This window comes from Paralichthys olivaceus, chromosome 17 (genome assembly GCF_024713975.1).
Source record: "Paralichthys olivaceus isolate ysfri-2021 chromosome 17, ASM2471397v2, whole genome shotgun sequence".
Taxonomy (NCBI): domain Eukaryota; kingdom Metazoa; phylum Chordata; class Actinopteri; order Pleuronectiformes; family Paralichthyidae; genus Paralichthys; species Paralichthys olivaceus.
Genome location: NC_091109.1, coordinates 2,243,746 through 2,259,201, shown reverse-complemented (window position 1 = coordinate 2,259,201; position 15,456 = coordinate 2,243,746). Strand labels below are relative to the sequence as shown.

The window sequence follows — 15,456 nt, the reverse complement described above, 5'->3', positions numbered from 1 at the left end:
CATGACAGCTCCCTGTTGATAGCCCCCTGGTGGCTAGCTGCATTATAGGTCATAAACCCCACCTTCTCCATGTTAATGGGTGGGACATGGACCAAACTAAGACCCCTGTGCAAAATACAAAAGACAACACACAAAAGCAGCAGCTTTGAAAACAAGTGAAATTCTCATAGAATCCCATCAAGTGCCTGAACTACATTGATTATAGCTTAATTTTTGTACAGCAGGAGGAAGTGGAATATTATATATATATATATATATATTATATACAGTTTATATATGTGTGTAGTTTTACTGTCACATGGTTTCATGTATCTGATTCTGATTCCCTCCAAACCTCCTCTAACCTCAGTCTATGAAAGATAAACAGTGCCGGGAAGCAAAAGAGCTCGCTGGCCGTTCCGATAACACACTCACACACACACACACATTCTTACACACACACACCCCGACCCTGCACATCACATGTCGTCTCAGACAGCAGCCAGAGCGCCGGGAACACTTGCGCGACAGTATGAAGGGCCCTTTAATCTGTAATTTGCTGCAATCAGAGACCCTGGACCTTTGGGGTACAATGAGTCAGATACTTGAAATTGAGCCCCTGCCAGACACCATTCAACGAGGGTATACTGTCCTATTTTCAGTGTCTGAGCTCCTTCAGCTGTCCTGTTGGTATAAAGGCTTAATATGAAGTCACCAGTGACACGTTCAATTTAGAAAGGTGATCCTGACTTCCTCCAGAGTCCACAACATGGACTGTAGTGTTGATCCTGGAAATGACCAGAAGTCTACAGTTACATCACCCAGTCCTTCTTTTATTGTTAGACCTAGTTAACGTGACATAATGTGAAACTTTAAACTACAGTACCTGCATTGCCACTGCTTCTACAAAAGTGCTATTCACCATGTTATTCAGCTTTTAAACAGATTCCACAGCCGTACTGATATTTCCCTTGATACCAAAATTAATTTTAATTATGTAAAAACATATTGAGGTGATCAGTGGAAACACAGTTTCACTTACATCTAGAATAACATGATCAGATCGGGGGAGAAAAATGATCTTAATTGTCATCATGATTTGTAGATGCAGTTAATTGAGTGTCAAGTTCTCAGGAAGCAAAGAGAGAATATGGTCGAGATTTGCTCAAGGATGTTAAAACTGGTTCCTGCACCCTTTGCAGAAAGTCGTTTAACTTATTTTTGTCATCTGGTCCATACAGTTTGTGGTTATTACCTGACTGGGTGGATATTACATGTGTTCTGCAGACATCAAATTCCTCTTTCATGGTATTTTTGCTCTGTTTGGGTCTCTACACAATCCTGTTGATGGAATTATGGAGCGCTTCATATATTATATTTTTCAGTAACGAAACACAGAAAATTAAAAACAGAAAACAGAAAAAGGCATCTGTAAATTAGAGTCTGAAAACGTTTCATGTGCTTGTGATGCTGCCTGTGAACATGTTAGTCATATTTCTATCTTTTTAAAGCCACTCACATACTTCTCCATAATTACAAATCCCTTAATTACAGCTGTAAATTAAAGTCTGTATCTTTTGATTAACATCAACAAGTTCCTTGTTGGTTTGTCTGTGTCCCAGAAATGTGTTGTACTGACAAAAAAAAAAAACGTCCAACTAATTAGTCAGATCTAGTTTTTAAAAAATCATCCGTTTAAAGTAATAATTATTCTACAGATCTCACTCTTTGGCGTCGACCGTCCCCGTGTCTGGACTGAGTCTGGTTGGTCTTAAATACGGAATGATAGGAGTCGGGGATTACTTGCTAATTAGTGTAACTGTGTCATGGGATTAATTAATTCAAAGCATTTACATATATTCTAATTGTCTTGCCAAGCTAATTGGCTTCACTGTGCCGCTGTTGTATTATTTTAGGGTTGTTGAAGTTTGTTTGCTTCCAGCGAAAGCCGGTATGTCACACTTCAACACGTTGCTGCTGCTGCTGCTGTTGTTGCTGTTTAATATGTTGAAGCAGTGGAATAGAAATTGATTTATTCAAAACTCATTTGTTAGAGTCTCAGTACAGACCTGAGATGTTCTGTATCCTCTGTATTCAAAGTGGTGCCTTGACTGTGTTGTTACCTGTGTTGTATTCCAGTATTGTTAAGTAAGTTCGGAGACTCCTGGAGCTAAAATACTGCTGAGAAACAACTAAACGTATTATTTAAACTGCAAATAATAATAATATAATAGATATAATATCCTGTTGCATCCCTTATAAATAAAACCTGAGTCATATGATACTGATTTTTATTGAGAAACATTTGAAATACGATTGCTGGCTATGGTTTATTAAACCAACCACTCTCCAAATAAATATATTACTTTTATCAGGCCAAGGTTGGTTAATACAATTTCCTTCATTTCACGTGACATTTCTGATTTCATAAATATTCTGCTCCTTCTAACAATTCCCCTTTTGTTGTTTTCTAAATGAGTCCTGAAAACTGAGCCTCTCTTTAGCCGCTTCTGAATTTAATAGAGCATAAAACAAAGACTTTCCCCAACAAAGAACAAAGAATGAAGAGTCATTGATCTCGACTGATTTCACAAATGAAGCAGCAGCTTCCTGGTGACAGTCTTAATCAGCCGCTCTTTCAGAGGAGCTGATGAGGCATAAATCATGCTGGGAGAACACACAGGGAAATCTGATAACCTAAAGGTCAAAGCAAAACTGTATTTTAGATTAAAACATTTTGAAACACAGCAAACTGGGTCATAAATTCATGTTTATGTATATTCAGTCGGGGGCATTTCTACCTCTGCTTGTATCGATTGTTACCACCGCCTAGCTGTTTGTCGATACCCAAAAGGCTGAAGACCACTCGTTAAAACATTAGGGTTAGTTGATACTCATCTGTGAAGCCGAGCGTGTTTGGAAACTCTGAGTTAATTTAGCTGTACCCCGCACAGTGAGGGGCTCGAGTGGGAGGACGAGTTGGCACGAGGTTCGACTTCCTCTCCATCCCAATCTCTTCCCTATGCATAATTATATGAATTGAATTAATTGGGGATACACATTTGCATATCTAGGTTATTTCTCTTATGGGGAGAGAAAGAGTCTTTGGAGAGTACAGAAACAATTACAAGGCTGCCAAGATGGTAAGACACCCCAATTTCTTCTATTCATTCAACATTTGCCCCCCAGTGTTTCACTCCGGGAAGGATTTAGCCTCGGAGCTCCGGAGGAACGATGTGATAACGCCACAGTCCAATATGTGCAGGAGTCACACCCATGAAGCAATTTAATGGACTCTGCAGCCACTTTTTGAAATGTGGTATCACCTGATATCTTTAAATTACTTTGAACAAACGTAGTTATTTATTATATATGGAACAGGGATGGAATTTTTTCCAGGGAGGGAATAATAGAAACTAGGTTTGGAAGAAAATGTGATTGGACCTGTGTAATCTAACACTGATTAATAAATGGTGTGAGGGAATCTCATTGTCTTCTCTTTTTTCATCACTTTATTGTAAGATAACTGGAGCTAAGCTAATCTTATGTTTGACCTACTGAGCTGATGCATTATGTTGTTAACTCAACTGGAAGTTACTTAAGATTACACGGATGATATATTTTTATGTTTAAAACTATTCCAGGCCCAAGTTGAGAAGATGGTGACGTGTTTAATGGGGAATTTCTGTCATGGAAGATCAATTTTCAGATTGTTATATGTTTGATTAATTGATTATCAGATAATTGCTAATCAATCCTCTAACTGATTAAGCTACCAATCATTTCAACTCTTGCCTGTGAGTTTATTTTGTCATATATGTACATTAAATTCTGGTGTGAATCCATATCAGCAGTAGATTCAGGCATTGTTTTCACTTTCGTTAACATTGTGATATTTGGTTTCTCAGAGAATAACTATGGGATTGATATATGAGCGTGTGCAATTTGGATACGGATCATTTGAGAGTGGTTTCATAAGGGGACTTGGGCCTTGACTGAGGTGTGCGCTCCACTGAGAGTCATTCTGGTTTGAAATATGATCTATATGAAAGACAGAAAAACATCCTTGGCTTAATGCCACTGCAGAGGACGACAGTTTTTATTTGTAGTGTGAGCTCAATTCAATTAATTTCTTCTTCTATTGTCCCGTCGCCAACGAGATTTTGTTAAAATATCCTCAATTTCTTTTCGTGTCTTCTTGCTCGATGAATTATGAAAAACCTTCCTGCACCACATAGGGAACTTTGTTTGTTTTTATTGCATTTGCCAAGGTTGGTAGGAAAGGAAGAATATTTTGTTCAAGGCTGAGTTGAACCTCAGGAGGTAGAGCGGGTCGACCACTAATCAAGTTGGAGGTTCAATCCCTGGGTCCTCCGGTCAGTGTCCTTGGGCAGAACACTGAACCCTGACAGCTGTGCGTGCAGTGTGAATAGTGTGTTATAGTTAAAGTGTTGTGTGTAGAGGTGTGTGTTTGTGTGTTTGTGTGTCATTATGGTTTTTAAACAACATATAAAAGAAACTTTTCTCACACATTTTCTTATGAAGTCAAAAAGATTGAGATCCACCTCAGACAGATTTGGCCTCACCATCACTACCAGCAGCTCTGTGAGTCCTGAAATTAGAATATTTTATTCCATCAAAATTGAAAAAACAGCACATGCTCATGAAACTAAATTACAGTGAACACATTTGGAATAAATTATTCTCTCCAATGTGCTCTGAGTTGACCTCTTTCTGCGATGACCCTGAAGCCCTGTGTTATGAAGCCGGAGATAATTACGCTGTGCAGCGTTTTCACCGGATGAATTGACAACCTGTTTTTACAATCGGGGGTCACAGACGTCCACCCACTGAGGCAATTTTCCAAAATAATATCTGTAAACACCAAAGTGACACAACAGCAACAGCAGGGGGAAACAAAACAAGGGTTTGCATGAAGTCTGTTTTAAATCAATCAAGAAAAAATCAAAGGGACGTATCCTGCATATGAATATAACCAACCAAGAACCAGTTAGCGTCATGTGTTCTCTTCATTTGTGCTACATATGGGGATCAATGTATTCAGATGTACAGTGAATGTGTCCATACAAGGGCACGTTCACTGCATCTCTGTCGTCATGTGTTTTTTTTTCTCTTCTTCCCCTGCTGCTTTCATCTGATGTTCGGTTCAATTCAGCTCATCGTCCTCATCAAAGGTCGTGCAGCTCCTCTCCACAGCCGACAGGCTTGTTTGATATTCCATTCTTTAAGCCGCAGCAAGAAGGAGACCACTTAGAAGCATGTGTGAGAGTCTGAGCTGCATCACATCACACACACACACACATGGAGAGAGGAAGTGTGTCAGAAACTTTTGTTGTTCATCATTTGAGAAGATGTCATTATTTTTAGTGGGAAAAATAGTGTCATGGTTTATTTTAACCTCTTGCTGGTGCGTTGGGAATTTCTGGTTCCTGCATTAAATTAGGTATCAGAAATACTCAAATAATATGAACCACACTTGATAATGTGCTTTGTGTACTTTCTTTAAGTTGTTTAGGATTCGTTTCAAGTGATGAAATTCTGTTTTAAGTAAATATATAATACATAAGTATAAAGCACATCATGAATAGACTGACTATAGTAACAAAATAAAGAATAAAAAGTATGTGACAAGTATAATTTATGTGTTTTTCCATATAAAGTGATTTTAGATTGGATTTTAAACAAACAAATACTTGAACCACTGCGCCATCTTGTGGTCTAACAGAGCTTTTTATTGTCTCCTCACATTCTCAGTGTGAAGTGAGTATTTGCTGCCCCCTTTAGTTTATTAATGTGCAGTGCACAGTCTGACCAGTGGATGAAAGGTCACTGTTGGAATAAATGTCCACACTTTCAGACAAATTCATTTATTTCATTGTGGTTTTTTTTGTTTTTCATCAGATGAAGCCAGATTTTTGCAGAGAGCTGATGTCGGTTCAAACTTCTTGCTTCATGGTCCCCTCCAGTTTGCACACCGTCACACAGGCCTCAGATTTCACACAGAGCTCTGGAGCAGCAGGGTTTATCGACTTATTCGTGTACAAACACGAGGAGATCAGATGGACGAGACTCATGACGGTCATCAGGAGCATGAGGAACCCTAGAGACCAAAAACTCAGTGTAAACGTTGACAATAAAATAGACAAATTAGACCATTTGTGCGTTTTACTTCTTTCCTTCTCACCGCAGTAGATTGTGTTTGCAGAGATGTCGTGGACACGGTAGCTCCTGGTGAACATTGCACCCAGGCTCAGGACGAGAAGGGGGTAAACGCTAAACGTGTGGCGCAAGTATTTGGTAAACAGGGAGTTCTCCAGGATGAACCTGAGGGGAGTAAACATCATTTACTTCTCTTACAACCAAAAAAAGTTAATCAGACATTCATTCAAGTCTGCGGTATTTCTGTCCTCACCAGGTTATGGCGCAGAGGGAGATCATGGTGAGAACGCCGGTGCTGACCGGTGGGTCCGACATGGCATGTTTGTACTTGAACACTATGCCCAGACCCACCACAGCATCCAAGAGAGACCACCAGGCAAACATTGCCAGCCCGTTCTGGGTCTGATGATAAAACACATTCATTAACTGATGATGGGGAAATGGTAAATTTGACCAAGGATTCCACTGCAGAGGACCCTCAGCCTTTCACTGAGGCACCAGTTCCACCAGTGACCTTTTAGTTCAGCCTCACCAAGTAGCGTGTCCACGGGATCACACTGGGGTTGTTGATGGCGAGCCAGGATTTGTGCGTGTCGAGGTTCGAGTAGGACATGAAGAGCATGAAGAAGCTGAGGACGGGGAGAATCCATCTGAGGAAAACTACTCCGAGGAAATCGCTGTGGAAAAGAGAAACAGCTGTAAACACTGGATGGACTGTGTTGCTGTGTGTTTATGTGTGGAGCATTGGACGTAACTTACTGGCTGTCCCACAGAGACATGCTGCATATTCTCACAATATTAATGATGGTCCATATCAGGTAAAACACTGGAGGGTGGATTTCGTGATTTGGAAACCCGGGACCGGGGACATTTCTGAAGAGGAAACAATATATATGGTTATGGCAACAACCATTGATTGTGTCTACACTCACTTTAAATCCTCGGAGAAGCTCTTGTCAACCATTCCTTCTTTTTTCACCTTTCATGAGTTTCAAGCACAATATCCTCTCTACCTTTTGAACAGGCTGACCACTGCGTATATGAGCCAAGCATGTGACCAGAAGTCAATCATAATCCAGTAGAATTCCGACCACCAGTCCATCGTCACCTCCAGGGGGAAGGTTTCGGACACATTCCTGGACGAGGTCTGAAACACAGCTGAGGGCCGAGACGGATACAGATTAATCCCCGAATGGAGTTTATGAAAAGAGTCCAGACAGCACAACACATCTGTAATCAACCTGTTTTCATTTGTCCACTTCAAATACACTCTCTCCATTTCATGTGACGGACTAGTTGTTTTTATATGACTTGGTTTTATTTGGCTTCCATCCAGGGTAACAGCTGGCACAAATATCATGTTACTGTCAGGGCAAAGGTCTGTCAGTAAGAAGAACACAATAAAATGAGTGTGATACTTTCAAAACATGCCCCTGAAAACCTTCAAATCTATATAAACTTTAGTGCCATTTAATGTGCATTAATCACAACAACACACACACACAATGACATATCACCCTCTTATCAAAACCTTTAAATTCAGTCCTCGCATGCTCTGAATTCAACCCTCTGACTGGTGGAAGGGTTCAGCGGAGGTTAGGTCACTCACCATTGGGCACATTGCCGTCCCTCGCCAGACTGAAGAAGATGTCAGAGGTCACCTGACTGAGGGCAGCCAGGACGATGCTGCACTCATGTATCACCATATAGTCACAGTTTGTCAGAGAGAGGACAGACATCTTCATGGTGTCGGCTCAGGAGACTGCAAGACGCAACGTTTGTCACCACAATCTGATCTATCGGACTTTGATTCGCTGCATGAACTGTACTTTACGATATCACCTTGATTACACACACACACTTTTGCTGTGATTATGATACACAACAAGTGTGTGTGTGTGTGTGTGTGTGTGTTTGTGTGTGTGTGTGTGAGTTAAGATATCTCTTTGATACAACTTAGATAGAAAGGGTTAAGTTATTATCAACTGCAATTCTAATAACCTTTGTTCTATTTGATCTCTGCTTATATTCTTACAATCACTTTCTTATGTGCCCACCATTTGTTCAATGTAATTTATTCAATTATATTTACGGAGACAAACACGAAATTTAAAAGTTTTCATTTAAAACGTTTATTTCATTTAGTTCAAAAAGCTGTGCATTATTTTTGTCAGCAACAATTACACATCAATTTCAGCATCAATTGTGTTGTAACATCGTAAACTTAAAAAAATACTGAAAATGCAAAATGCTTCAAAGATAATATTCAAAGAAAGATTTTTCTCTGTGTCAAGGCGATCTGTACAGGCGACATATTGGGTCCAGTGTCTGTGTAGAGTGGCCGTTTGTGGTGCTTCCATGTGACCAGAGCGACGCGTGCCACAAACATGATGCAGGAAATAGCCAGGCTCAACACTAAAGAAAAAATCAAATATATGTAATTAATAAACAGTGCAAAGAGAAAAATTAAATTAATCCCAGAGAAGGAAAAAGGATGAAGCATCACCTGTAAAAATGTAAACGAGGTGTTCAAGAGAGCTGGAGTTGTTCAGGGTGCCGGTCAGCCACAGGATGACCACGGGGTAGATGGTCACAATATAACGCACATGCTCATCCAGGTAGAAGTTCTCTAACAGAAACCTGGGAAACAACGAGAGAAGTTTTGTCTTCCTTCGCTCGGGTGATGAAAAAACAGCCGACAGGTAAACGACATAACCCAGCAGGGAGTCTGGCTCACCAGGCGGACAGCTGCATGAGAAGCAGCAGCAGCGGCAGCAGGGCACAGCTACATCTGGATGTTTCTGTCTGATACTGTAAATATACCGTCAGGTTGAGGAAAGTGGAGAGCGCCCCCCATGTTGCATACACAGCCACTCCATTCTGCACCTGATCAGCACAAGGATTACGAAAATTAGCAGAGACATATGACTCATTTTCAGTTTCCTTTTTCTGTGATTGTAAAAGGTCTGCAAAGTTAAAAAGTACAAACTGCATAGTTTTGCATAACATGCATCATGAATGGCTATTCTGGTGCAAAGTCAATATTTCCTACATGCGCTGGAAGCAGTTGACCAATCACTGCAGAGTGGGCCTCATTGGGGGCGGGCCTTAAAGAGACAGGAGCTTAAACCAAGCGTTTCAGACAGAGGCTGAAAAGAGGAGCTGCAGCAATGGGAAGAAAGCATGTAAACCTTTTCAATCAATAACACAAATATATCTCCTTAAAGAATTATTTTCATCCAATCTTTAATATTTTTCAATCTTTTTTCATTGATTGTTAGGTTATAAAATCTCAGAGGATGTTTTCAAATGTGACAACTGCATCTGATCATCAAGAATTTCTCAGTAAGATTTAAAAGCAGTTTACTGTAGACACAACTTCATCTGTCACCTGTTATTTTAAGTCAAAAATTAATGCAAAGAGGGCCTGGAAACCAATCTCAAAGTTTGCTGTGGCCGGACTCCGGTGCTTCTGTAGCTCCCTAATCTCAGACAACAGTCGGCTTCGGCACAAACACGGTGGCCCTGAATGATTTGGTGAGGATTTGCTCTTCAGATGTGGCTGAAGGAGCCGCCAGAGGCCTTGAAACCTTATATCAGCAGTGTGCAGTGGGACTTAGCAAAGAGGATGTGACTTTAAAGGAGTAGCTTGACATTTTCAGAAGAACACATGACGAGATATAGATGCTACAACCTGGAAATGGTTTTAATGTTACCAATATTCTGATGAGCCAGAGGTCTGTGTTGTGATATTTGTTCAACCAGGCTCCGTAGATCTTCAGTCCATGACAGGAGAAGAAGAGAAGGAAGTAATCAGTGAGTGTCATCAGGGCTGAGGTTATCAGTGCTGGCAGCAGCAACCTGAAATAAACAGAAAAACTGACTTTTAAGCTGCTTTGAATGAAAAAAAATACAGTTTGTAATCTTTTTAGAAAAAGTGTGTGTATGTGTGGGCGACCAAAGTGAATGTGCACACTCACTCTCTGTCAAATAAAAACAGCCACGTGATGTTCAAGCAAATGTTGACGATAATAGAGATATGGAATCCGTAGGGCAGCAGTGCAGGCGTGGTGTACAACCAGTCGTAAGCAGTCCTGCAGGGAGCAGGGATAATATTGTTGGAGGGAGGAGAAATACACCAAAGCAAACAATCTGGGGAAATAATGTGTCTTTCATACAATGCCAGAACAATCTGCAACATGTAAGTGAGTGCACGGAGGAAGACTAAATTGCCTCCGGACGAGGTAAAGTGATTTCTGGCACAAGCGGACGAGATAAAAGTGTGAAGAAATAGAAGGTGTGAAGCAGCTATGAAGAATTATCCTTTATGAAATAATGCAGAATCCTACCTTCTGCAGAGTCCCGCTAAAAAGTATATAAACATGGCAGAAATCCAAAAGTAAGTGAAATCCCAGACAAACAGAGCCCACGGTGCAGGAGTGAACTGTGTCGTGTACTTCAGCGTCACATCTTCCGTGCTCTGCTGGAAAACACCTGAACCAAATTAAGCACACTTTCATTTATTTATTCCACACACAGTAATTTACAAAACTATGCTTTCAACTGGTTTGGTAAATATTCACCTGATTCAGCTCCAAATCCTGAAAGAGAGTTTAAAGTGATTGCGGCTAAAAACATGAACAATCCAAGAAACATGAGCACGACGCGGGCCGAGTTGTGGTTTACCATCATGGTCTGAGGGTAAAAGTCCACAGGAGGTTAACTTGGCACAAAAAACCCCCCAAAAGTTTCTTTGTACTTTAAAAATCTTCTATCTATGGTTGAAAAAGTTTATATTTCTTCTTTCTGACTCTAGAACAAATCTAGTCCAGTGTCTGCAGCCGTGAAAGAACAGCACCTATCATTGTCTGATCTGGGATGAAAGATAAGACCTCTATAATGTGTCATCCTTTTTTATGGCCCTGCACTATAGTCTCCTGTCATAAACGATGATCGGTTGTTAAAATAAGGCTGAAGAGTCCAGGCTAAAGGACCAGACAATGAAAAGAAAACTAGTATACTAATATATTTTACTTGGTGAAGATTTTTTTTAATATTTTGAGGCCATAGAGAAATAACCTGGGCAAACATAAGCTGCAGCTCGGACAGCTGCCCCACTGAGACATCCTGACATTAGTATTGACGAGGTTACGGCTTTACGTGACCTGGGAGAGGGATGACATGTTGCACAGGGTCCAGGCTGGATTAAACCTCGGTCGCTGGAGTGAGGATCCAGATATGTGGTGATCTACTTCCATTCATATCTGCTTTCTATTTACGTAACACCATTCAGATACAGGGTGATGCAAAGTGTGTTACAAAGGTATGAAATGTAATAAAAATAAGAGATTAAGAAGACATTCAAATTGCATTCGAAAGACATTAAAAGCGAAGAGCTTAAATAATTCAGTTTAAAAACATATGTCGTTTATTGCTAAATTGCAGCCTCTTGCAGCAAACAATAGTGTTTGAGGCCCTGATGTAAAAGCTCAGCTTTAGCAGACCTCATGTATTCAGGAAGTTTCTTCCACAGGTGTGGAATAAATTCTGATTCTGAGTAAACCTGTCCCAGGTGACATGAGCCGCCTGGATGCTTTGTCGCCTGCAAGTGAATCAGAGATATATTTAAGCCTGAGATAATTCAATGCTTTATAGAGAAGTAATGGGATTTTAATTGGCACACACAAAGGAATTTAATTGGCACAGAGAATGAGTGTGGACTTGTGTGATGTGCTCCACTTTGTTGAGCTGCAGCTGTCTGGTTGATTTTTTACTTAGACCTATAAAGAAACCACAACAACAGCCTGCTAACAATAAAAGCATAAAGACGTTTTTATGTATCCTGTTTGGACAGAAGACCTTTAGTTCTTATGTCTTTATTGTGAAGGTAGGCTGAATGAAATGTCTTTAGCTCCAAATCTAACAACACAAAGAATTCTGGCTTGATTTGTAGTTTTTTGGGTCTTGGAGCACAGACGTTTAATCTGATTAGTTGTAAAAACTTCCATTTGCTGCCTCTGACAGATAGGCAGTGATTCAGAGAACGTAAGAGACTTTAGTCACTTTGTCAAAGGTGTGTGTCATCTGCATAGTTGTGTTAAAAACTACTGTTGTATTGAAAGGAGTAAACACGCAGATGTTGAATGGAAGAGGACTAAGAATGGAACCTTGTCATGTGATTGGTCCCGATCGTGCTACGATTTAAACCAATTTAGCACAATACCAGAAACCAATCCACTTTTCCTATAAGCACTGATATCCAGTAATATTCAAGAGGTAAATATTTTCTTTTCCTGTACATGTTATCATGTTTGGGCTGAAGAGAAAGAGCAGGAGTGATATATTGATTAATACTTCATGAAATACACATGTGTGAGTCGTCAGTGCAGGTCTTGTGTGTGCAGCTTTCCTCCACACAGTGGCACCATCACATTATAGTGTGGCAGTAAATGATATCAGCTCTGTGAATTAGTTGAGGAGTGAACAGTATAAACATGGAGGATGATTTCAATGAAATAAAATCTTATTTACATGAATCAAATGCACTACATTGATACAGTCAAAGCATTTTTACAGTACAAGTCACACTCACAGAACCTTTTCTGTTACACACACTTCAATTCCGATACAGCCGTCAGAGGACGAGGACACTTCGGCTGGAGGAGCCGGGGATCAAACCGCCGAACAACAGAACCACAGACAATCAGCACCTCCTGAACCACTGAGAGGCCAAATATTACAGACCATAAATAGTTTAAAAAATCGATTAGGCCTAATTTAAGGAGTTTTAGTGTCACATGTTAAACAATATTGCGTTTAAGTTGTGAAATTTTAGCTACAGTACAAAAACTAATGAGTAAGAATAATAACACTCCAAACAATAAAGTCACATAAAAACAATCCTCTGTGTCTCTGTGTGTTTGTGGACAGACAGGCTGAGACAGCTTGGGTTCAACCTTCTCTAAAGGCTCGACCCAGGAAACCTCCCCTGCCAGCTTCCTCATCCGGCACCAGATTTTGCCGTGTGGTGTATTGTGCATCACCCTCAGCAATAATTAATGCAGGGCTCCCGCAGGAGAGCTTGAGATTAACAGCTGTATCCAGGATGGAAACACAGGTGTGCACTCGCTCTCTTATGTCGTACAGGTGACTGGGTTCACCTGACACCTGATTCGTGTGGGAGAAGATAAAAGCTCATGAACAGCAGCAATTCTTCATGAGCATCGAGTCAACAAGCTCCTCTCAGCGCGTGAAGCTAAATTTACCACAAGGACACTTAAAACCACTGTTGACTTTACAGCAACACTCAGAGCAGCATTTAGCTTCGCTGCCGACGCCGTGGTCCCACATTGTCTGAGCGAATCTTCCTGACTGACTGATTGCTGTGACCCGTGCTGCTGGCAGAGGACAAGGCCCAATTTGTCGGCCGCTCATCACCTAATGAATGAAATCATATCCAATTACACGCCCGCCATCTTTGATCACGTACGTTATGAGAGACATGAGCATGATGGGTATTATGAAAGATCACACTGGTAACACGTTATGATTCACTTTATGACTCATGTCGGGCTTGGCAACGATGCATTCTCATTGGATTTCAGCACTCAAGTCCAAAAGTGGTAAAATATTCAAATATTTCGATTTTCTTTTTTATGATGCCAGCAGGAAAATAAATCACCAGTGACAGTGACCAGTAGATACACAGAAACCAGTTTGATCAATCAACAGAGAGAGAAATGATTTGTGAGAGTCTTACATTTTAAATACTTGTGTTTGCCAAAAGCTTCCCTGGCATCGTTTCTGTGCAGCCTGGATTGGACAATTGGGACGTTCCCTACATGAACCGTTTAGTAATTAGGGAGCATGACTAACAAGCTCTGTGTATTTGAGCTGTTTATTTCCTCGCAGCCCAGGCTCTGTGACTTTCACGCCATATTTGCGGACGACATTTGTGGGTCCCTGTGGAGCCGAGTCACATCCTAATGTCACAATTACGCCGCCATGACCGAATAGCGGTGGCTGTGCCAACTAGATTACAAATGAGGATGGCAAAGGACGGCCGAGGTGAGCACGGAGGATATCAGCCCTGAAATGCAATCAAGATTCTGTCATTAAGATATTGTTTAGAGCATCATGAAAACTGTTCAGACTGCGCAGCGCTGCAGAATTTAATATTTTACGATACCACTTATTTATTTGTCAAGATAAAAGATCCAAAACAAGTTGGTGTGTTTCTGAACAAAAAAAGTGTGTTAAACAGAAATGAGGTTTGTTAGGAAACTGTATAAAGAATGATTCATTTCTTTTGACTGGCAGTAGACTCCGGAATTTCTGCTCTGATGGAAGCTCCACATGCATCACATCCAATCTGACTCCTATCCCCGCCTCCTCACATCCGACGAGCCATCACAAGAGATGAATCTCCACATATGAAACCACTTTGGTCTGTAAAAGGCTGTCAAAATAATATTCTCATCCCTCCAAAGGGCCCTGTTAACAACCTCTGTCTGCTGCTGTGCCGTGTTATCGCCAAACATCAAGTTTGGACACAACACGTAGGATTTTTTTTTTTTTGTACCGTCACTTCTTTCTTGTCACTGAGACCCAGGGTGAAGGCTTGAGGTGGGGGATGGGGGGGGGGGGGGTGGATCACAGACCTTTCAAACAAACCAAGTGATGTCGGTTTAATCTGACTTTGAGGATCCTGAGCCCTGAGGTCACGTCTTGTCAACGAGACCTAGAGCTGCGATCATCACTCCTGCTCTGAGTCGCTGCTGTGAGAAAGTAACAGATCACCGTCGTATGACAAATGTGCTGCGATGCAAAATGAAAAGGCTTTTTGTTGTTGTTTTGACAGCTCGGAGGCACTGGGGAATATTTCTTCACATTTCAAAGGGACCTTTGTTTTTATTTCGGGTTTTGTTAAAGTCACGTGCTGAACAAAGACGTATTTACTGATAACTGATATTTGATTATTTATAGTTTGTTTGCTTCTCAGGCAAGTGAAGGCGGACTTGAGCTGATCCAAACAAAAAGCCCACTGGAGGTAAATTGAACGATTACAACACATGTTACAAGATGGCGGCCTGACAAACATGAGGAGCGTATGACGGCTGCAGAGAGACTGACGTCAAGAGAAATGAGTCGACAGCAGTTGTGCCTTGCAGCTGTTTGGCCCCTCTGGTCTGTGTAATGATGAATTATTCTATTAAAAGAGGATGTATCTCATTAAGGTGCACACACTGTAACTGTGCTTACTGCTGGATGTAGAGTGATGATCCCCTCCCATAATCC

General features: G+C 40.9%; 2 protein-coding genes across 2 annotated transcripts; both read right to left on the bottom strand.

The window, feature by feature from the left end:
- Positions 1–5,715: 5,715 nt before the first annotated feature.
- On the bottom strand, positions 5,716–7,957 carry LOC109629637 (uncharacterized). The gene is made up of 7 exons (XM_020087406.2): positions 7,769–7,957; positions 7,173–7,317; positions 6,919–7,032; positions 6,692–6,836; positions 6,413–6,561; positions 6,185–6,324; positions 5,716–6,100 (listed from the first exon to the last, which is right to left on the bottom strand). The coding sequence occupies exons 1-7, from the start codon at positions 7,902–7,904 to the stop codon at positions 5,937–5,939; spliced, it is 993 nt and encodes a 330-aa protein (XP_019942965.2). The 5' UTR covers positions 7,905–7,957; the 3' UTR covers positions 5,716–5,936.
- Positions 7,958–8,273: 316 nt separating this feature from the next.
- LOC109629649 (uncharacterized) lies at positions 8,274–11,029 on the bottom strand. The gene is made up of 7 exons (XM_069512930.1): positions 10,743–11,029; positions 10,509–10,653; positions 10,140–10,253; positions 9,876–10,020; positions 8,897–9,045; positions 8,666–8,799; positions 8,274–8,574 (listed from the first exon to the last, which is right to left on the bottom strand). Exons 1-7 carry the CDS (start codon positions 10,849–10,851, stop codon positions 8,426–8,428), a joined length of 945 nt encoding a protein of 314 aa, XP_069369031.1. The 5' UTR covers positions 10,852–11,029; the 3' UTR covers positions 8,274–8,425.
- Between the last annotated feature and the right edge of the window lie 4,427 nt (positions 11,030–15,456).

Bases quoted from the DNA above. Each gene is read 5' to 3' on its own strand.
- LOC109629649 (XM_069512930.1), bottom strand. From the start codon at position 10,851: ATGATGGTAAACCACAACTCGGCCCGCGTCGTGCTCATGTTTCTTGGA. The intron at 10,021-10,139 runs GTGAGTGTGCAC...TGTTTATTTCAG, and splicing joins CTGTTTTTATTTGACAGAGA to GTTGCTGCTGCCAGCACTGA. The intron at 8,800-8,896 runs GTGAGCCAGACT...GTTGTTTCCCAG, and splicing joins CTCATGCAGCTGTCCGCCTG to GTTTCTGTTAGAGAACTTCT.
- LOC109629637 (XM_020087406.2), bottom strand. From the start codon at position 7,904: ATGAAGATGTCTGTCCTCTCTCTGACAAACTGTGACTATATGGTGATA. The intron at 7,033-7,172 runs GTAGAGAGGATA...TTTCCTCTTCAG, and splicing joins GTGGTCAGCCTGTTCAAAAG to AAATGTCCCCGGTCCCGGGT. The intron at 6,101-6,184 runs GTGAGAAGGAAA...TTTGGTCTCTAG, and splicing joins TGCAAACACAATCTACTGCG to GGTTCCTCATGCTCCTGATG.